We start from the raw sequence: 23,963 nt of genomic DNA, 5'->3' as shown, positions 1-23,963 counted from the left end.
GAAAACTTTCCAAGTGAGGTTTCAACACTACATGAACTGTGAACTTCCAGATGTACAAGCTGGATTTAGAAAAGGCAGATGCACCAGAGATCAAATTGCCAATATCCATTGGATCATTGAAAAAGCAAGAGAATTTCAGAAAAACATCTGCTTCATTGACTATGCTAAAGCCTTTGACTGTGTGGATCACAACAAACTGTGGAAAATTCTTAAAGAGATGGGAATACCAGACCACTTTACCTGCCTCCTGAGAAATCTGTATGCAGGTCAAGAAGCAACAGTTAGAACCAGACATGGAACAACAGACTGGTTCAAAATTGGGAAAGAAGTATGTCAAGGCTGTATATTGTCACCATGTTTATTTAATTTACATGCAGAGTACATCATGCAAAATGCCAGACTGGATGAAGCACAAGCTGGACTCAAGATTGCCAGGAGAAATATCAATAACCACAGATATGCAGATGATACCACTCTTATGGCAGAAAGTGAAGAGGAACTAAAGAGCCTCTTGAAGAAAGTGAGAAGAGAGTGAAAAAGCTGGCTTAAAAGTCAACATTCAGAAAACTAAGATCATGGCATCTAGTCCCATCTCTTCATGGCAAACAGATGGGGAATCAATGGAAACAGTGACAGATTTTTTTTTTTTTTGGACTCCAAAATCACTGCAGATGGTGACTGCAGCCATGAAATTAAAAGATGCTTGCTCCTTGGAAGAAAAGCTATGACCAACCTAGACAGCATATTAAAAAGCAGAGACATTACTTTGCCTACAAAGGTCCGTCTAGTCAAAGCTATGGTTTTTCCTGCTGGACCATAAAGAAAGTTGAGTGCCAAAGAATTGGTGCTTCTGAACTGTGGTGTTGGAGAAGACTCTTGAGAGTCTCTTGGACAGCAAGGAGATCAAATATGTCAATTCTAAAGGAAATCAGTCCTGAATATTCATTGAAAGGACTGATGCTGAAGCTGAAGTTCCAATTCTTTGGCCACCTGGTGTGAAGAACTGTCTCACTGGAAAAGACCAAGATGCTGGGAAAGACTGAAGGCAGGAGGAGAAGGGGACAACAGAGGATGAGATGGTTGGATGATCACCGTCTCAAAGGACATGAGTTTAAGCAAGCTCTGGGAGTTGGTGATGGACAGGGAAACCTGGTGTGCTTCAGTACATGGGATCACAAAAGAGACACAACTGAGCAACTGAAGTGAACTGAAATTTTAAAATTTTTGAGAAGCTGAAACAGTAGCTATATTTTCCATCTGCATTTTTCTCCATACAATCCAAAATTGATTAAAGATTTAGAAAGAAAAAAGCTTTTAAATTGGATGGGAAAAAAAGCTGTTTTCATTCACTTATCAGCTGTACGATGTCCAAAACAGCATGGGGCCTTGTGGATTCAGGACACAAACAAGGTAAATAAGATCTGATTTACTGATTGGAAAACTCTGTGGAAATTATACATTCCTAAATAAGAAGGGGTAAAAGGAATAATAATTTTTACTTTCAGTCCTGTACCTTTTTTAAATGCATAGAAGAACACTATTTTAAAAGGTGAACATTTTACGTAACACAAAGAACACAGAAAAGTTCTGTCCCTAGGCATGGCTAATGTTGTAATCAACAGTTTAGTTAATAACTTTTTTTCTCAAAGCTGGAAACTCCCATAAAGCAACTACTATTGAAACATCATTTACTTAAAAGAAAACTGAAGATAACTTACCACTGTTTAATTTAAGCTTCCTCTCTTCTGGAAGAGAAATTTTTTTTTTTTTTTTTAAAAAGGGAATCAAAACTAAAAGGGGTATTCCCTTAGGAAGACAAGAGAGTTAATGATTACATGAATAGGTCTGGTAGCTTTCTTCTATGTGACTCATCATCCTTTTTAAGGGCTCCAGGGGAGAATCCATTTCTTTTCTCATTCAGATTGTTGGCAGATTTCTATTCCTTGCTGATGCAGGACTGAAATCCCTATTTCCATGGTCGTCAGTTGAGAGCTAGTCCCAGTTTCTAGAGGATGTCACACTCCTTGGTTGGTGGCCCCCTTCCTCCATCTTCAAAGCCAACAACAGGAGATGAAGTCCCTCACACACTTGAGTCCTCACTTCCTCATCTTTTTTTGTATCTTTCTGACTGTTCTGTCTTCCTCTTTTATTCTTAAGCACCCATATGATTACATTGGTTCCACTTAATGAATGCCTGTATATATTTTAAGGTCTATAACCTTAATTCCAATTGCAACTTTCCTTTTGCGAAGTAATGTAAAATATTCACAGGTTCAAAAGTTTAGAGCATGGACATTCGTGGAGTGCATGGGGTATTATTCTGCTTACCATATTAGCCAAATGGTGTGGCAGATTTGAATGCAGGGGAGAGTGCCCTGGAAAACACTGGTTTTTAGATGCAGCTGGAGACAAGGTTCAAGATGGAAATCTAGTAGGAAACTAAGAAGAAAGTTTCAAGAAAAGAGATTTTTTAGTGCTACCATATGATTCAGCAATCCCACTTCTGAGCAAATATCAGGAAAAGATAAAAACTCTAACTCAAAAAGATACACACAGCCCAATGTTGATAACATCACTATTTACAATAACCAACACATGAAAGCAATGTAAGCGTTCATCAACAAATGGACAAAGATGTGCAATGGAGTATTACTCAGTTATACAAATGAATGAAATAGTGTCATTTGCAGCAACATGGATGACCTAGACAATACCATACTAAGTCAGTGAAAGACAAATATATATCACTTACATGTGGAATCTAAAAAGTAATACAAATGAATCTATTTATAAAACAGAAACAGACTCACAGACATAGAACACAAACTTATGGTTAACAAAAGGAAAAGGAAGGAGGAGGAGGGACAAATTAGGAATATGGGATTAAGAGATATACATTACTATATATAAAATATATAAGCAATAAGGATTTACTATGTAACACGGGGAGCAATATTCATTATTTGTAACAACTTAAAATGGAAAATAATCTGAAAATACATATACATAATTGACTCACTCTTCTGTATATCTGAAACTAACAAAATATTGTAATGCAACCATGTTGCTGTTGATTAGTCTCTAAATCATGTTGGACTCTTTTAGGACTCCATGAACAGTCGCAGGCCAGGCTCCTCTGTCTATGGGATTACCCAGGCAAGAATACAGGAGTGGGTTGCCATTTCCTTCTCCAGGAGATCTTCCTGACTCGGGGATCAAACCCGCATCTCCTGCATTGGCAGGAGGATTCTTTACAACTGAGCCATACTTCAATTAAAAAAAAAAAAGAGAGATTTTTATGAAAGAGAAAACAGTTGACTTTCAAGGACCACAAAAAAGTCAAGCTATATAAGACATAAAAAGAGTCTTTTGAACTTGGTTATATAAGAATAACCAATACCTTATGACAGCTCCACAAGAGAAAGAACTTGACATCAGCAGGTTAAAGAGAAAATGGGAAAAAGGATGGGATCCTTACTAAAGCGACAAAATGACGATGATGGTGATGGTGGTGGTGGTTAGCCCACTAGTGCTGCCATAACAGACAGTACACACTGGGTGGCCTAAACAACAGAAATTCATTTTCTCACAGTCCTGGAGGCTGGAAGTTCAAGATCAAGGTGTCAACAGGTTTTGTTTCTTTTGAGGCCTCTCACCTTGGCTTGCAGATGGCCATTTTTTTCTCTGCATCCTCATGGGGCCTTCTTCTTTGTGCACTTGCTGCTGGTGTCTCTTTCTTTTCTTGCAAGGACACTGTTCCCATTGGATTAGGGCCTCTACTCTTATAACCTCATTTAACCTCAGTTATCTCCTTAAAGGCCTGATATCCAAATACAGTCACAATTGGGTTTAGGGCTTCAAGCTATTTATATAAATTATGAGGGGATGCAACTCAGCTTGTAACTATGAAGATGACAATGATTGCTGCTGACATTTATGAAGTGCTAACTGTATGCCAGCTATAGTACTAAACACTTCACATGTATTGTCATTTGATTCTCAAAGAAACCCTATAAAGGGCCATTATTTCTTTCATTTTATCATGTGAAAAGCTGAAGCAAAATCATACAAGGGGCAGAGCTTAAACTTGAACCTTAGTCTTTCAGCTTAAACCCATGTTTTCAAACATGATGCTATCTCTACTTTTTATATAGCTGTAATGGAAAGGAAAAAAATAAGACAGCATCCAGGTGAGAATATGAAAATGAGGAAGGTTTTTGTTTTTTCCTTTGCTTTTGTCTTCTTTTTACCAGCCCAAAGCTAAGAGTAGCTTGAAAAACAAGGTAATATACTAAATAGAAAAAAGTCCAGAGAAAAAGGCAGCAGTTGAAGACAGAATCTTCCACTTTTAGCTTCTGCCCTGATCCTGATAAAAACTGAAAAATAAAACTTATACTGCACAGCTAGTTAAATCATTCTCTCTACAAGTAATTCTTAACTACCTATCATGTGACAGGCACTGTACAAGAATCTCGTAATAGTGAGCAAAATCTAGAAATTGTCCTTATCCTTACAATACTTACAGTCTAGTGGAGTAAGTAGTACTAATCAAATACTCAGAAAAGATTATATAATAATAAACTGTGCTATGAGTGAAAAGAGCATACTTCTAAGGGAACACACAATAAAAGAACCTGTTATAGATGACAGAGGGTGTACTACTAAAGGCTACTCTAAAAAGAGTTAATACTGGGCTCAAAGCAAAAGGATGAGTAATATGTGCAATGGGGAAGAGGACGGGTAATATTCTGGGCACAGGGAAGAGCAAGGCAAAGGCCCTGAGAGATGTGTGGGAGGACTATGGCATACTTGAGGAACTGAAAGGAGTTTAGCACAGCTGGTGTTGAACTAACAAAGAGCAGAATAGCGGAAGATGAAGCTGGGAAGGCAGGCAGGGCTATAATAACGAATTTGGTCTTAATCTTAAAGGCTGCTGGAATATTTTAAGAGTATCACAGAGACTCAAGATTAGATCTGCCTTTAAAAAGTCCCTCTGGCTCCACTGTACAAAATAGATTAGGAGGAATAGAGAATGGATGCAGGTTGATCAATTAAGAGACTACTGCAGACTCCCATGTTTCTAGCTCGCAGAGTTGGTTGTTAACTGATGACTGATGGTGCCATACACTCAGATTAGGTACGCTGTAGAAGGAAAGATTTTAGGAGTTTGGTTTTGGATACATTTAGTTTGAGGTGCCTCTTAATTACTCAAATACAGGTGGTTGAATAGGCAGTTTATATACAGGTCAAAACTGAGAGGTCTAGATTAGAAGCATAATTGGGGAACAACTGATGTATATATGCCTAATTACTGAAGCATGACCACTGACTACAATGCCTAAGATATAGCTAGTGATACAGAAGACACAGGATAGAAAGTGATAAAAGACTGCCTAGGTCTTAATCTTGAAAATATATACAACATTTAATTAACAGGGAGAAGATGATGAGCCTGCAAAGAAGGAATAGCAAGACAGACAGGAAGAAAATCCTGAGTACAAGATCACAGAAACCAAAGGAAGACAGTATCAAGGAGGAGGGGTTCAAAAGTATGAAATGCTGCTGATAGACACCAATTCACAAACTACCAGAGTGGAAAGGGAACGTAGAAATCGTCCAGTGCCCCATTATCTTCCAAATTATGGAATTAAGATTCAGGTAATATGCTAGTTAACCAGTAGAATCTAGATTAAACCCGTAATTCCTAATGCATAGGCCAATACTCTTTTCATACACTTATTTGCCTGATGACCATTACTTGACTCAGCTTTTCTTTTTAAATTAAATCACCTCTACTACTTTCATCGTTCACCAAACCTCTGTCTACTTCTGAAGCTTCTCTAAGTCAACAAATCATAATCCATTCTAAAATAAGCCTTCACTAAACATTAAATTAGAACGTTGATCGATCTGGCTCTGCAGCCAGAAAATAAGTCGCCACCCACTCCTTCACTCCTCCCCCATTCACCCACTCCTGCTGCCCCTACTAAAGCTGTCACACCAGTGTCTCAGCACAGCATCCTACACTCTTTGCATTCAAAGCAAAGACTGATTAACTGGGAAACTACTGGAGGAGAGAACTGGAACCTAACGCTTTGACTATCAAGTTGGCATACTCAGTCACCCTCTCTTGTCCAGGTAAAATGAAAGCTTCATCCCCAGAGAAATGAAAGGAAGGGGAAAAAAAAGGAAGGAAGGGGTGCAAAACAATAATAATACTGTTTTGCACATTTGCAAGTTGCTAAGAAAGCTGCTAAGTGAGTAGGCCAAACAACTAATAGGGAGGGAGCACAGCTCCACCCATCAGCAGAAAATAAACGACCCAATCAAAAAATGGGCCAAAGAACTAAATAGACATTTCTCCAAAGAAGACATACAGATGGCTAACAAACATGAAAAGATGCTCAACATCACTCTTTATCAGAGAAATGCAAATCAAAACCACTTTGAGGTAGCATTTCATGCCAGTCAGAATGGCTGCGATCCAAAAGTCTATAAGCAATAAATGCTGGGGAGGATGTGGAGAAAAGGGAACCCTCTTACACTGTTGGTGGGAATGCAAACTAGTACAGCCACTATGGAGAACAGTGTGGAGATGGCTTCAAAAACTGGAAATAGAACTGCCATATGACTCAGCAATCCCACTGCTGGGCATACACACCGAGGAAACCAGAAGTGAAAGAGACACATGTACCCCAGTGTTCAACACAGCACTGTTTACAATAGCCAGGACACGGAAGCAACCTAGATGTCCGTCAGCAGATGAATGGATAAGAAAGCAGTGGTACATGTACACAATGGAGTATTACTCAGCCATGAAAAAGAATACATTTGAATCAGTTCTAATGAGGTGGATGAAACTGGAGCCTATTATGCAGAGTGAAATAAGCCAGAAAGAAAAACACCAATACAGTATACTAACACCTATATATGGAATTTAGAAAGATGGTAACAACAACCCTGTATGCGAGACAGCAAAAGAGACACAGATGTACAGAACAGTCTTTTGGACTCTGTGGGAGAGGGAGGCGGGGGATGATTTGGGAGAATGGCATTAAAACATGTATAATATCATATAAGAAATGAATTGCCAGTCCAGGTTCGATGCAGGATACAGGAAGCTTGAGGCTGGTGCACTGGGATGACCCAGAGGGATGGTATGGGGAGGGAGGAGGGAGGGGGTTCAGGATGGGGAACACGTGTACAACCATGGTGAATGCATGTTGATGTATGGCAAAACCAATACAACATTGTAAAGTAAAAAATAATAATAATAATTTTTTAAAAGGAAAAAAAATTTTTTAAAAGAAAATTGGATTAAAGACTTATTGAGCATGGCCCTGCCCACCAGAGTAAGACCCAGTTTTTCCCACAGCCAGTCCCTCTCATCAGGAAGCTTGCACAAGCTTCTTATCCTCATTTATCAGAGGGCAGACAGAAGAAGCAAGAACTACAGTCCTATGGCCTCCAGAACAAAAACCACAATGACAGAAAACTAACCAAAATGATACCATGGATCCCAGCGTTATGTAACTCAAGGAAACTATGAGCCATACCGTACATGGACATGCAAGACTGACAGGTCATGCTGGAGAGTTCTGACAAAATGTAGCCTGCTGGAGAAGGAAATGGCAAACCACCTCAGTATTCTTTCCTTGAGAACCCCATGAACAGTATGAAAAGGCAAAAAGATATGGCACTGGAAGATGAGCCCCCAGGACACTAGGTGTCCAATATGCTACTTGGGAAGAGTAGAGAAACAGCTCCAGAAAGAATGAAGAGGTTGAGCCAAAACAGAACCAACAGCCAGTTGTGGACATGTCTGGTAGTGAAAATAAAGTCCAATACTGACAATACTGTATAGGAACCTGGAATGTTAGGTCCATGAATCAAGGTAAACTGGATGAAGTCAAGCAGGAGATGGCAAGAATGAACATCGACATTTGAGATATCAGTGAAAAGGTGAATTTAATTCAGAAGACCATTATATCTACTACTGTGGGCAGGAATCCCTTAGAATCTAAGAAATGGAGTAGTCCTCACAGTCAACAAAAGAGTCCAAAATGCAGTACTTTGGTGCAATCTCAAAAACAACAGTATGATTTCAGTTTATTTCCAAGGCAAACCAGTCAACATCACAGTAGTCCAAGTCTATGCCCCAACCACCAATGCTGAAGCAGCTGAAGTACAATGGTTCTATGAAGACTCCCAAAACCTTCTAGAACTAACACCAAAAAAAAAGATGTCCTTTTCATGATAGAGGACTGGAATGCAAAAGTAGGAAGTCAAGAGATACCTGGAGCAACCGGAAAGTTAGGACTTGGAGTACAAAATGAAGCATGACAAAGGCTAACAGAGTTTTGCCAAAAGAACACACTGGTCATAGCAAACACCCTTGCCAACAACACATGAGACAACTCTACACATGGACAACACCAGATGGTCAATACTGAAATCAGACTGATTATATTCTTTGCCGCCGAAGATGGAAAAGCTCTATAGAGTCAGCAAAAACAAGACCAGGAGCTGACCATGGCTCAGATCATGAACTCCTTGTTGCCAAATTCAGACTTAAATTGAAGAAAGTAGGGGAAACCAGTAGACCATTCAGTTATGACCCTAAATCAAATCCCTTATGATTGATTATACAGTGGAAGTGACAAATAGATTCAAGAGACTAGATCTGATAGAGTGCCTGGAAAAACTATGGACAGAGGATTGTGACATTGTACAGGAGGTGGTAACCAAAACCATACCCCCTAAAAAGAAATGAAACAAGGCAAAATGGTTGTCTGTGGAGGCCCTACAAATAGCTGAGAAAAGAAGAGAAGGTAAAGACAAAGGAGAAAAGGAAAGATATACCCATTTGAATGCAGAGTTCCAAAGAATAACATGGACATATAAAAAAGCCTTCCTCAGTGATCAATGCGAAGAAATAGAGGAAAACAATAGAATGGGAAAGACTAGAGATCTCTTCAAGAAAACTACAAATACCAAGGGAATGTTTCATGCAACGATGGGCACAATAAAGGACAGAAATGATATGGACCTAACAGAAGCAGAAGATATTAAAAAGAGGTGGCAAGAATACACAGAAGAACTGTACAATAAAGGTCTTAGTGACTCAGATAACCACGATGATATGATCACTCACCTAGAGACAGACATCCTGGAATGTGAAGTCAAGTGGGCCTTAGGAAGCATCACTACGAACAAACAAAGCTAATGGAGGTGATGGAATTCCAGTTGAGCTACTTCAAATCCTAAAAGATGATGCTGTGAAAGTGCTGCACTCAATATGCCAGCAAATTTGGAAAACTCAGCAGTGGCCACAGGACTGGAAAAGTTTCATTCCAATCCTAAAGAAGGGCAATGCCAAAGAATGTTCAAACTACTGTACAATTTCACATGCTAGCAATGTAACTGCTCAAAATCTTCAAGCTAGGATTCAATAGTACGTGAACCAAGAACTTCCATATGCACAAGCTGGATTTAGAAAAGGCAGAGGAACCAGAGATCAAATTGCTGACATCCACTGGATCACAGAAAAAGTAAGAGAATTCCAGAAAAACATCTACTTCAGCTTCACTGACTACACCAAAGCCTTTGACCCTGTAGATCACAACAAACTGAAAAATTCTTAACAAGATGGGAATAACAAGCCACACTACCTCCTCCTGAGTAACTTGTACACAGGTCAAGAAGCAACAGTCAGAACCAGACATAGAACAATGGACTGGTTCAAAACTGAGAAAGGAATATGTCAAGGCTATATATTGTCACCCCGCTTATTTAACAGGGTATATGTATACATATGTATGATGTATACATACATGGTGTATATGCAGAGTACATCATGCAAAATGCCAGGCTGGATGACTCACAAGCTGGAATCAAGATTGCTGGGAGAAACATCAACAACCTCAGATACACAGATGATACCACTCTAACGGCAGAAAGTGAAAAGGAACTAAAGAGCCCATCATGAGGGCGAAAAGAGATGAAAAAGCTAACTTGAAACTCAACATTAAAAAAACAAAGATCATGACACCCAGTCTCATCACTTCACGGCAAATAAATGGGGAAAAAATGGAAAGTGACACATTTTATTTTCTTGGGCTCCAAAATCACTGTAGTGACTGCAGTCATGAAATTAAGACGCTTGCTTCTTGGAAGGAAAGCTATAACAAATCAAGACAATGTATTAAAAAGCAAAGACATCACTTTGCCGACCAAGGTCCATATAGTCAAAGCTATGGGTTTTCCAGTAGTCATGTATTGATGTGAGAGCTGGACCATAAAGAAGCCTGAAAGCTGAAGAATTGATGCTTTCAAACTGTGGTGCTGGAGAAGGCTCTTGACAGTCCCTCAGACAGCAAGGAGATCAAACTAGTCAATCCTAAAGGAAATCAACCCTGAATATTTTTTGGAAGGACTGAAGTGGAAGCTCCAATACTTTGGCCACCTGATTCGAAGAACTGATTCATTGGTAAAGACCCTGATGCTGGAAAAGATTGAGGGCACGTGGAGAAGGGGACGACAGAGGGTGAGATGGTTGGATGGCATCACTGACTCAAAGGACATGAGTTTGAGCAAACTCCGGGAGATAGTGAAGGATGGGGAAGCCTGGCATGCCTGCAGTCCATGGGGTCGCAAAGAGTTGGACACAACTTAGGGAATGAACAAGAGTATATCTTAAAAGTTTTCATTGCAAGGAAAAAAAACTATATATTATGGCGATATTTACTAGACTTATTTTGGTGATCATTTTGCAATGTATACAAATACCAAATCATTATGTCTTATACTTCAAATCTCGACTTATTCTCATACATACACTTTATGCAAGGGAAATAAATAGGATATAAAAGATAAGTCAGACAAGGTTCTTTTCCCAGATAAAACCTCTCAAATTTAACAATCACCACCATCATTTTAACATCTATAGGAAAGTAGGTTCTGATTTCCTAACCAATGTGCCATCAACAATCCTTTTGCTAATTTTATAAATGTTAGTGATACACACTTAACTCATATTTAGCTATCAGTTTATTCTGTGTCCCTCATCCCTCTCTGTCAGACATGCACAAACACAGTAGTTCTCCACTTCGTATTTATATAGTTTACTTGTTTATTTTCTTAAGTATATCCCTCTGCCCTTAATGCTACTGAACTTCACACTAATCTATTTCTCTAAATTGCCACAGTCACTGAGTAGTTAAGTTATCCACACAATCTGGAATGCCCTGAATATGTAAGGAGCATACTGAGTGGCAAATAAAAGACATTTCTTTTTCCCTAAAAGGGGAAAAAAGTCAATTGAGAACAATTGAGAATATAAGCAAAAAGCCACTTAATACTAAGTTTTTAGAGAAACAAGAAAGGTGCAACTCACAATCTTTAAATTTAAAATCAAGAAATGTCTTTTTTCAAGAAGTAACTTTTTAAAAACAAATTTTACAAATATTTTAAAAAATTCAATTCCATATTACAATTAATTAAAAAGGATGAGAAAGATGGAGAGATGAACAAATTCTGAAATAAAAGCAAGAGAAAGAGAAGGGAAGATAGTTCAAAAATTAAAAGAACTTTGGACTTTCCAAAGCAAATATTTGCTATGAGGTTCTTTCCTTGCACCATGAGCACAAAGCTAACAGGAAAAAGTCACTATTGCTGCTGTTTACAAATTTTAATTCAAAACATAGGGGGAAAGTTACTTCTGCAGCAAAGACTATGTGCCTGCTGCATTTGTGTGTGTATATTAATAGGCAGAAAATTCCTACTCTCTTTTTTCACCTTTTAAATAGTTTCTCTTGGCCCAGGGTGAAAGACAGAAATGAATTTCTTTAAACATACACATCAGCAATGATTAATTCTTAGAATAATGAAACTCAGTGAAACCATAAGTATTAACATATATATTTTACCAACTTTCAATTTCACTCAAAGATAAAATCTTTTCTTCAAAGCAGTATGTTCCTGTGGAAACCTCCACCTCTAGCAGTTACAGGAAGCTCTAGTTCAGTCTCTACCTTATCTGGTAACCAGACTCAAGTAATTAATTCATTAAAGGTCCTATCTACAGTACTCCACATGTCATAATCTTTCTTTTTTAAGAATACAAACAGAAATTTATAATACCATATGTAAAATAGATAGCGAATGGGAATTTGTTGTATGACTCAGGAAGGAAATGGCAACCCACTCCAGTGTTCTTGCCTGGAGAATCCCAGGGACGGGGGAGCCTGGTGGGATGCCGTTTATGGGGTCGCACAGAGTCGGACACGACTGAAGTGACTTAGCAGCAGCAGGAAACTCAAACAGGGGCTCTGTGACAATCTAGAAGGGTGGGATGGGAGGGAGGTTCGGGAGGGAGGGGACATGGGTGTACCTATGGCTGATTCTTGTTGATGTATGACAGAAAACCACAACATTCTGTAATTTTAATCCTTCAACTAAAAAAACAGAATACAAACAACGCCATTGTTATTACAAGTTGGGGTTTTTAAAATATAAATAATCTCAACTCTAAGATGAAAAGGCATTTATACTAATTAAAGCATTCATGAGAGCCACAGCAGAAGCTCTTGGCTAAATTCTAAATGAAATTTGGTTCTACTTAATCTTATGGTACAGAATGTACCTTGTTCTTATGAGCAATTAGCATCCTGTTCATAAAGGTGTCCTGTCCAACTATCTCAGAAGGGATTCCCTAAGTTTCCAACACAGCTGTTATCCATAATTGTCAGCATACCACAAGAAGCTTCTGAAGAGAGAAAAGAACACTGCCACAGAACAGCTTTGAATATTATGGATAAAAACCAAAATGGGCTGTTATCACTGTTTAAGAAGAAACTCTTTTCTGAAGGTTTAAAACTAACCAAAAAACCCTTAGCAGCAGAGACTGCCTCAGGGGAAGATACTGTGGCCTTTTTTTTGCATGTTTGAATTATTTTTAAACCACGTGTGTATATATACACATGCATATATACCACAATGAAAGCTAGTATATTACACAATGGATTTCTGGATCCAGAATACCTCAGTTCAAATCCCATCTCATCCACCACCTAGCTATGTGATCACTTACTAACCATGTGACACTGGATGTGTTTCTTACTTCTCTGTATCCAATTTCATCACTTGTCAAATGGTGATAATAATAGTTCCCCTCACTGGGTTGAGAAGAATTAATGAGCTAAAAGATAGAGTCTGGTGCACAGTAGGCACCATGTAAATATTAGATATCACTATTTTTAACTTATGGAGTTAATTTTAGACTTATAGAAAGTTGCAAAAATATTCTTAGGATAAGGATAAGGAAAGGTATCCTTATCTCATCACTTCCCTTCCCCTAATGCTAACATCTTATATTACCATACCAGAATTTTCAAGAACAGGAAACAGACATTGGTACAATTTTGTTAACAAAATGACAGATTTTAAATTCCACCAATTCTTCCACTAATATTCTTTTTCTAAGATCCTGTCCAGGACCCATACTAAGTCAGTTATTTCTACTTAGTTTCCAAATGGGACAGCTTCTCCTTGCAGACACAAACTTAACCCATGATCAAAGTAAATATCACTACTTTACTAGTAGTAAAAGTCTTATGTTTATGACTCTTTACTAGTCATAAAACATATCAACAATATAAGCTCCTTGATATGATACACTAAACAGGACATAATAGCATTTGTTTGTTTTCTTGCCAAAAATGCATAACTTCATTCCAGTTATGAGAAAATAGAAGATAAGCCAAAACTGAGAAACATTCTATAAAATAACTGATAAGCATGCTTCACAAGTATCACTATTATTTAACTTTTTAAAAATTAAAAGTAAATTATCTTTTTAAATCAATATCTATAAGTCATGATAACATCCCAAAGTCTGGGTAACTTTTCTTTAATTCTAATTTGCAGGTAGTTCCCCACTTATCTACAGAACCTAATTCATCTGAAGACCCATTATTTTCCACCAAGATGATTTTCTTCATGACAGAGCCTGTATTTCAAGTTCATTAAGAGGAAACTCTACTTTAGCAGGCTACCTTATAAACCTAACTAACCTAATATATATCATTTTTCTAGGGAGAAATGTATTATAGGTCTCAATTAGAAATGTCAGGAATACATCTCTTTCCCTTATTCACTCTGTCCCCAACATGATGGGCAACAGGAACTCTGCCTCTTTCCTGGTCTATCTGAATACATCCAGCACACCCTTGGTGGTGCTGGTTTAGTTGCTCAGTCAGGACTGACTCTTGCGACCCCAAGGACTGTAGCCCACCAGGCTCCTCTGTCCATGGGATTTCTCCTTACTCTACCACTACTAAACAACAATGCTGGCTCTTGGCAATTCCCAGGACCACTCCCCTTTTACTCTAAAACTGCTTCTCTTTTCCCTTTCCCTAATTCTTGGACTTCTGGCAATTTAAGACATTTCTGGAGCCCTCAGGTTTGGCAATATGTTCACATGCTTCTCTTCTGAGGCTATCCAGACTCAGGCCTGGACTCTACACATTCCTCAGATTTTGAGAAGATGCCACAGGTTTAAGTTAAACTTACTAGTGCCTCCACTAGTTTAACTCTTACAGAGCTCCATCTACTAGCTGGGCTGATCCTTGGTATTCTCCCAAATATGTAAATTCAGACTTAGAGATTCCGGAAGGGACGTGGGATGAGGGGAGGTACCAACTAGTACTCTAGAAAGGGTTAAGAATGTAGGCTAGAAAAAAACTGTTAGTGGAATGGAGGGATGGGAACAAGAGAGCAGGACTGTAATAGTACCAGTGTCATAAAATAGTTTCCTTGCCCTATTCCATCCTTCCCTGTTTTTCCCAGAAGGCTGTAAGGTCTTCATATGGTACAAATTCCCAGGGACAGGGACTGCTGGCTGCCTAGTGCACTGACATCAACTATTGTCTCCGAGAGTTTCTGTCCATATCAGCTAATTGTAAAAAAGAATACAGACTTCTCAGAAGCAGGAAGCATAACTCCAAAACTTGAAAACACCAGAGAACTCCTGGGAACTCCAGGGAACATTAATAGACAAGAGCTCATCCAAAATCCTCCACCCAACCTGAAACCAACCTCCACCCAAGAGCCAACAAGTTCCAGAGCAAGACCTACCACACTAATTCTCTAGTAAAGCAGGAACACAGCCCTGAGCATTAAAAGACAGGCTGCCCAAAGCCATACCAGACCCAAAGACACCCAAAACTCACTACTGGACACTTCATTGCACTCCAGAGAGAAGAGATCCAGCTCCACCCACCAGAACACCAACGCAAGCTCCCCTAACCAGGAAACCTTGACCGACCCCCCTGTGGGGGGGTCCAACCCCACCCACAGAGAGCAGGCTCCACAATAAGGAGGAACCACAAACTTCCAGCTTACAGAAAGGGCACCCCAAACAGAGCAATCTAAACAAAATGAAAAGGCAGAGAAATATTCAGCAGGTAAAGGAACATGATAAATGCCCACCAAACCAAACAAAAGAGGAGGAGATAGGGAGTCTACCTGAAAAAGAATTCAGAATAATGATAGTAAAGATGATGCAAAATCTTGAAAACAAAATGGAGTTACAGATAAATAGATTAGAGACAAGGATTGAGAAGATGCAAGAAATGTTTAACAAGGACCTAGAACAAATAAAGAAGTCAATCAATAACAAATAATACAATAACTGAGATCAAAAGCACTCTGGAGGGAGCCAACAATAGAATAACCGAGGGAGGAAGATAAGTGAGGTGGAAGATAGAATGCTGGAAATAAATGAAGCAGAGAGGAAGAAAGAAAAAAGAATTAAAAGACATGAGGACAACCTCAAAGACCTCTGGGACAATGTTAAATGCCCCAACACTCAAATCATAGGGGTCCCAGAAGAAGAAGACAAAAAGAAAGGGCATGAAAAAATACTTGAGGAGATAACAGATGAAAACTTCTTTAAAATGGGGGAAGGAAATAGCCATCCCAGTCCAAGAAACCCAGAGAGTCCCAAACAGGATAAACCCAAGGTGAAACACCCCAAGACACATATTAATAAAACTAACAAAGATCAAACACAAAGAGCAAATATGAAAAGCAGAAAGGGAAAAGCAACAAATAACACACAAGGGGATCCCCATAAGGATAACAGCTGATCTTTCAAGAAACTCTTCAGGCCAGAAGGGAATGGCAGGACATACTTAAAGTGATGAAACAGAAAAACCTACAACCCAGATTACTATACCCAGCAAGGATCTCATTCAAATATGAAGGAGAAATCAAAAGCTTTACAGACAAGCAAAACCTGAGAGAACTCAGCACCACCAAACCAGCTCTTTAACAAATGCTAAAGGATCATCTCTAGACAGGGAACACAGAAAAGGTTTATAAACTTGAACCCAAAACAACAAAGTAAATGGCGATGGGATCATACTTATCAATAATTACCTTAAATGTAAATGGGTTGAATGTCCCAACCAAAAGACAAAGACTGACTGAATGGATACAAAAACAAGACCCCTATATATGCTGTCTACAAGAGACCTACCTCAAACCAAGGGACACATACAGACTGAAAGTGAAGGGATGGAAAAAGATATTTCATGCAAATGGAGACCAAAATAAAGCAGTAGCAATACTCTTTTCAGATAAAATACTTTGAAATAAAGGCCAAGAAAAGAGACAAAGAAGGACACTACCTAATGATCAAAGGATCAATCCAAGAAGAATACATAACAATTATAAATAAATATGCACCCAACATAGGAGCACCTCACTATGTAAGGCAAATGCAAACAGTATGAAAGGGGAAATTAACAGTAACACAATAATAGTGGGAGACTTTAATACCCCACTCATACCTATGGATAGATCAATCAAATAGAAAATTAGCAAGGAAACACAAACTTTAAATGATACAATGGCCCAGTTAGACCTAACTGATATCCATAGGACATTTCACCCCAAAACAATGAATTTCACAAGTGCACACAGAACATTTTCCAGGATAGATCACATCCTGGGCCATAAATCTAGCCTTAGTAAATTAAAAAAAACTGAAATAATTTCAAGCATCTTTTCTGATCACAATGCGGTAAGATTAGATGTCAACTATAGGAAAAAAACTATTAAAAATACAAATATATGGAGGCTAAATAACACGCTTCTGAATAACCAACAAAGCATGGAAGAAATCAAAAAGGAAATCAAAATATGCCTAGAAACAAATGAAAATGAAAACATGACAACCCAAAACCTATGGGATTCACTAAAAAGCAATGCTAACAGGAAGGTTTACAGCATTACAAGCTTACCTCAAGAAACAAGAGAAAAATCAAATAAATAACCTAACTTTACACCTAAAGCAACTAGAAAAAGAAGAAATGAAGAACCCCAGGGTTAGTAGAAAGAAAAAAATCATAAAAATTAGGCAGAAATAAATGAAAAAGAAACAAAGGAGACCATAGCATATATCAACAAAACTAAAAGCTGGTTCTTTGAGAAGATAAATAAAAGAAACAAACCATTAGCCAGACTCATCAAGAAAAAATGGGGAAAAAAATCCAACAAAATTAGAAATGAAAATGGAGAAATCAAAACAGACAATACAGAAATACAAAGGATCATAAGAGACTACTATCAGCAACTGCTGCTAAGTCACTTCAGTCGTGTCTGACTTTGTGTGACCCCATAGATGGCAGCCCACCAGGCTCCTCTGTCCCTGGGATTCTTCTGGCAAGAACACTGGAGTGGGTTGCCATTTCCTTCTCCAATGCATGAAACTGAAAAGTGAAAGTGAAGTCGCTCAGTCATGTCTGACTCTTAGCGACCCCATGGACTGCAGCCTTCCAGGCTCCTCTGTCCATGGGATTTTCCAGGCAAGAGAACTGGAGTGGGGTGCCATTGCCTTCTCCACTATAAGCAACTATATGCCAATAAAATGGACAAGTTGGAAGAAATGAATGAATTCTTAGAAGAGCATAACCTTACAAAACTGAACCAGGAAGCAACAGAAAATCTTAACAGACCCATCACAAGTACAGAAATTGAAACTATAATCAAAAATCTTCCAACAAACAAAAGCCCAGGACCAGATGGCTTCACGGCTGAATTCTACCAAAAATTTAGAGAAGCTAACACCTATTCTATTCAAACTCTTCCAGAAAATTGCAAAGGAAAGTAAACTGCCAAACTCATTCTATGAGCCCACGATCACCCTAATACCAAAACCAGACAAAGATGCCACAAAAAAAGAAAATTACAGGCCAATATCACTGATGAACACAGATGCAAAAATCCTCAACAAAATTCTAGTAAACAGAATCCAACAACATATTAAAAAGATCATACATTATGACCAAGTGGGCTTTATCCCAGGGATGCAAGGATTCTTCAATATTCGCAAATCAATCAATGTGATATACCACATCAACAAATTGAAGGATAAAACCATACGATTATCTCAATAGATGCAGAGAAAGCCTTTGACAAAATTCAACATCCATTTATGATAAAAACTCTCCAGAAAGTAGGCATAGAAGGAACATACCTCAACATAATAAAAGCTATAAATGATAAACCCACAGCAAACATTATCCTCAATGGTGAAAAATTGAAAGCATTTCCCCTAAAGTCAGGAACAAGACAAGGATGCCCACTCTCACCACTACTATTCAACAAAGTTTTGGAAGTTTTAGCCAGAGCAATCAGAGAAGAAAAAGAAATAAAAGGAATCCAGATTTGAAAAGAAGTAAAACTATCACTGTTTGCAGATGATATGATCCTCTATATAGAAAACCCTAAAGACACCACCAGAAAATTACTAGAGCTAATCAGTGAATACTTAAACTTTCAGGCTATAAAATTAATACAGAGGAATCCCTTGCCTTCCTGTACACCAACAATGAGAAAATATAAAGAGAAATGAAGGAAACAATCCCATTCATCATTGCAACGAAAAGAATAAAATAATTAGGAATAAATCTACCTAAAGAAACAAAAGACCTATATATAGAAAACTATAAAACACTGGTGAAAGAAATAAAAGATGACACAAATAGATGGAGAAATATACCATGTTCATGGATCAGAAGAATCAACTTAGTGAAAATGAGTATACTACCCAAAGCAATCTATAGATTCAGTGCAATCCCTATCAAGCTACCAATGGTATTTTTCACAGAACTAGAACAAATAATTTCACAATTTTTATGGAAATACAAAAAACTTCGAATAGCCAAAGCAATCTTGAGAAAGAAGAATGGAACTGGAGGAATCAACCTGTCTGACTTCAGGCTCTACTACAAAGCTATAGTCATCAACACAGTATGGTACTGGCACAAAGACAGAAATATAGATCAATGGAACAAAACAGAAAGCCCAGAGGTCCGACTCTGTGCGACCCCATAGACGGCAGCCCACCAGGCTCCCGTCCCTGGGATTCTCCAGGCAAGAACACTGGAGTGGGTTGCCATTTCCTTCTCCAATGCATGAAAGTGAAAAGTGAAAGTGAAGTCACTCAGTTGTGTCTGACTCTTCGCGACCCCATGGACTGCAGTGCACCAGGCTCCTCCATCCATGGGATTTTCCAGGCAAGAGTACTGGGGTGGGTTGCCATTGCCTTCTCCATGGACACCTTATCTTTGACAAAGGAGGCAAAATATATAATGGAGAAAAGACACTCTCTTTAACAAGTGGTGCTGGGAAAACTCATCAACCACCTATTAAAGAATGAAACTAGAATACTTTCTAACACCATATACATAAATAAACTTAAAATGGATTAAAGCCCTAAATGTAAGACCAGAAACTATAAAACTCCTAGAGGAAAACATAGGCAAAACACTCTCTGACATAAATCACAGCACGATCCTCTATGATCCACCTCCCAGAGTAATGGAAATAAAAGCAAAAATAAACAAATGGGACCTAATTAAACTTAAAAGCTTTTGCATAACAAAGGAAACTATAAGCAAGGTGAAAAGACAGCCTTCAGGGTGGGAGAAAATAATAGCAAATGAAGCAACTGACAAAGAATTAGTCTCAAAAATATACAAACAGTTCATGCAGCTCAATACCAGAAAAATAAGTGACCCAATCAAATACGGGCCAAAGAACTAAACAGACATTTCTCCAAAGAAGACATACAGATGGATAACAAACATGAAAAAAATCTCAACATCACTCATTATCAGACAAATGCAAAGCAAAACCACAATGAGGTACCATTTCACAACTGTCAGAATGGCTGCTATCAAAAAGTCTATAAACAATAAATGCTGGAGAGGGTGTGGAGAAAAGGGAATCCTCTTACCCTGTTGGTAGGAATGCAAACTAGTACAGCCACTATGGAGAACAGTGTGGAGATTCCTTAAAAAACTGAAAATAGAACTGCCACACGACCCAGCAATCCCACTGCTGGGCATACACACTGAGGAAATCAGAACTGAAAGAGACACGTGTACCCCAGTGTTCATCACAGCACTGTTAACAATAGCTATGAAATGGAAGCAACCTAGATGCCTATTGGCAGACGAATGGATAAGAAAGTTGTGGTATTTATACATAATGGAATATTACCCAGCTATTAATAAAAACACATTTGAATCAGTTCTATTGAGGTGGATGAAACTGGAGCCTATTATAGAGAGTGAAGTAAGCCAGAAAGAAAAACACCAATACAGTATATTAACTCATATATATATGGAATTTAGAAAGATTGTAACAACAGCCCTATATGTGAGACAGCAAAAGAGACACAGATATAAAGAACAGACTTTTGGACTCCGTGGGAGAAGGTGAGGGTGGCATGATTTGAGAGAACAGCACTGAAACATGTATATTACCATATGTGAAACAGATCACCAGTCCAAGTTTGATGCATGAAACAGGGCACTCAAAGCTGATGCACTGGGACAGCCCAGAGGGACGGGATGGGGAGGGAGGGGGGGAGTGGGGTTTGGGATAGGGGACACATGTACACCCGTGGTTGATTCATGTCAATGTATGGCAAAAGCCACCACAATACTGTAAAGCAATTAGTCTCCAATTAAAAATAATTAATTAATTAAAAAAAGAATACAGGCTTCTTCCCTTTTTCTCTTTTCTTGGAATAAGCCAAGTTTTCTAATGGTTACTACTACTAGTCATGATGGGAAAATAAGAGTAAAAACATTACTAACAAAGGTTAAGTTTTAAGAAGTCACAATAATCATTCTCCTGGTATTCAATGAAATATAAATTAAATGGGGTTCTAGACTTTCTCAAGGTTTCCTGATTTCTCTCACCAGAAACCTCAGATTCTATTTATATCCTGAATTGTTCCATACTTAGTCCTCTACTCCAATACTCTTGAACTTTCTATTGTCTAGGGAGGTCTGGATCTGGAGTTACACAGTCAAACCTCAGAGGTTGCCTTTCACTTCCCTGTTTCATCACAGAAGAAAGAATTCGAGTAGGCTTTTTCACTGCTGCTGTCCCTTGACTCTAGTACTTATTAAATGTGTTAAATGACTAGGAAGAGTTACATAATTTGTGGGATGTAACTCTTCTAAACTACCTTTAAAAAGAAGACACTGGTGCTCTTACAGAATTACTGCAAGGACTAGTGAGACACTAGGTGCGACACCTGGCACGTGGCAGGCACCCGACAAGTGACAACAATTACACGGTCTCCATCACCGCCCCGCTACCTCCAGCTGGCACGGGTGCGAGGTTGAGAGGGAGGAGGCCAGAGCTGAGGAGCGAGCTGTTTCCCTCACCACACCTCTTACTGCTCACCTACCCACATATTAAAAGACTACAGAAGCAAGAAGCATGGAAAGTAAGCTAGATTACTTTTGTTGGCTTTTTATTAAAAAGGGAAATAGCATTCAGCATAATCTATAAAATAAAGACAATACACAGCCTATCTAAATATTTTTAAGTGTTGTTCTTGTTTTGACTCCAAGACATTCATTTATTCTAAGTATCAAGATAATATAAGAAATAAAATATCTGCACTAAAAAAGGTCCTTCCAATTCTTTTTTCACATTCCTCATTTTATCTCCTATTTAAAACATTACATTTAAAGTTTAAATTGGCAAGCCATGTGTACTGAAATACTTCTTACAAATCACCATTTTAGATATCCTATTTCTAAACAACACAAACAAATCCAGTGCAACTTCATACCTTACATACATAGCTCCTCTAACATTCACATGCAGGACTCATTTCTCCAGGCAAGATCTTTTCGTGCACACTCTTTCCAACTAGCTCTGAAATAATATCTGCCAGATCTGTTCTTTCCTCTCCTTCAGCTTTTCTGAGTAGCAGAAAACCTGAACTAATGATAATAAGGGAGACTACTGCACAATTTTTCTTCCTCTTATTGAATCAAGCTTCTTTCAGTTAGTTGTTTGTAAAGTTGCTCATCGCTAATCTCTCACATGTTTCTATCCCCTAACAATAAGCATGTTGTTTTCCAACTTGGAAAATTAACATGAACGTCCACATTGACCTGGCAGTTGTAGATTGCAGTCATTTTCCAGGCGGCCAATTTAAGGCCATGAATAGAGATGCCTTTGTTGTGAGAAAAATGATTTCTTTAAAGTTTATGGTGATGCTGAAGCTGCTTTATACAACCCACTGGTCCTGGCTCAAATAGCAGCAAACATTCTGTGAGGAGTACAGAGGACATGGAAAAGAGGGTTGATAATCTGTTCAGTGAGATAACAGAATTTCTCTGTCTTCTAAATTTCAACATATGAGGTCTTAAAATCATACCTAAAATACTAAAGGAAAGCAATTCACTTTCAAACCCATGTTCTTTGTTTTCTTCTGAATTATCTGACACTTAACTAAACTTTGGAGAAGGCAATGGCACCCCACTCCAGTACTCCTGCCTGGAAAATCCCATGGATGAAGGAGCCTGGTAGGCTGCAATCCATGGGGTCGCTGAGGGTCGGACATGACTGAGCAACTTCACTTTCACTTTTCACTTTCATGCATTGGAGAAGGAAATGGCAACCCACTCCAGTGTTCTTGCCTGGAGAATCCCAGGGACGGGGAGCCTGGTGGGCTGCCATCTATGGGGTCACACAGAGTCGGACACGACTGAAGTGACTTAGCAGTAGCAGTAGCAGTAACTATACTTTAATAAAATCAACTTGGCAAAAAGTAACATTTCAAGGCAAGTAAATTTGGTTCTACATAAAACAAACAGGTTGAAAAAAGTGAATAATGGTTGTTATTTCATAACTCTTCCTTCCTCAAAGGTAAAACATTAAATTTCCTTTTCAGAAGAATGGTAGATTGAAATCTTAACTTATTTCCAAGAAAATGAAAGAGTTACAGTTTAATAAATCACCTGCAGCTTAGCTGTTCCAGGAAACCCTTTCCTTTGCAATAAATCTAATTAAGATAATGGGAAGCCATCCAACTCCAGGAACAAGATACAGGTAGCCTGTGTCTGACCAGCACAAATAGACACAGATAAAAAGCAAAATAAACTGAACTGACAGTAACTTTGAAATCTTCAATCCCTGAAAGCTAAAAGCTCTTTTTTTTTTCTTTTTGTGCTCATCTTTTAGAGTACCAATAACTGTCTCTCCTTTAACATCAGAAATTTGGTAGAATTCAGTCATCTTTCACACAAGGTGCATCAGGTTCTGATTCCTTCTATCATTCTGAAAAGGAGAGGAAAAGTAGATGGCTAGTGGTGGGTCAGCTGGGTCAGTATGGAGATGGAGGCCACTGAAAACTGGCCCTTCTTTTGTGCGTGTATTTGAGACTGCAATGTTTGGGGCAGTGCATATCACAGATGAAATCATCCTTATGAAATGTGAGTTCTTGTACATCTCACTCACAAATACCAGATTACATTACACTACATTTTGAAAATGTCTTATGTCAAAGTCCCAGAAGGAGACTAAGTATAAGCTCAGAAAAATCCTTTTCAAAATTCATTATTTCTGTGGAATGCTTTCAA

General features: G+C 38.5%; 1 protein-coding gene across 7 annotated transcripts in view; it reads right to left on the bottom strand.

Annotated features, from left to right (window-relative positions):
- ART3 (ADP-ribosyltransferase 3 (inactive)) overlaps nt 1–23,963 on the bottom strand; it is a 142,619-nt gene that overhangs the window by 68,832 nt on the left and 49,824 nt on the right. For 2 of the 7 annotated variants that reach the window (XM_061420544.1, XM_061420547.1), the window contains exon 2: nt 2,329–2,439. The exons of 4 other annotated variants lie outside the window; for them this stretch is intronic. In XM_061420544.1, the coding sequence (XP_061276528.1) occupies nt 2,329–2,331 (3 nt within the window). In that variant the 5' untranslated portion in view covers nt 2,332–2,439. Of the gene's footprint in view, nt 1–2,328; nt 2,440–22,165; nt 22,297–23,963 lie in introns of those variants that run through there. One more of the 7 variants, XM_061420546.1, reaches the window with a different exon arrangement.

This window comes from Bos javanicus, chromosome 6, assembly GCF_032452875.1.
Source record: "Bos javanicus breed banteng chromosome 6, ARS-OSU_banteng_1.0, whole genome shotgun sequence".
NCBI lineage: Eukaryota > Metazoa > Chordata > Mammalia > Artiodactyla > Bovidae > Bos > Bos javanicus.
The sequence above is the reverse complement of the archived record's forward strand: the minus strand, read 5'-3'. Positions and strand labels throughout refer to the sequence as shown.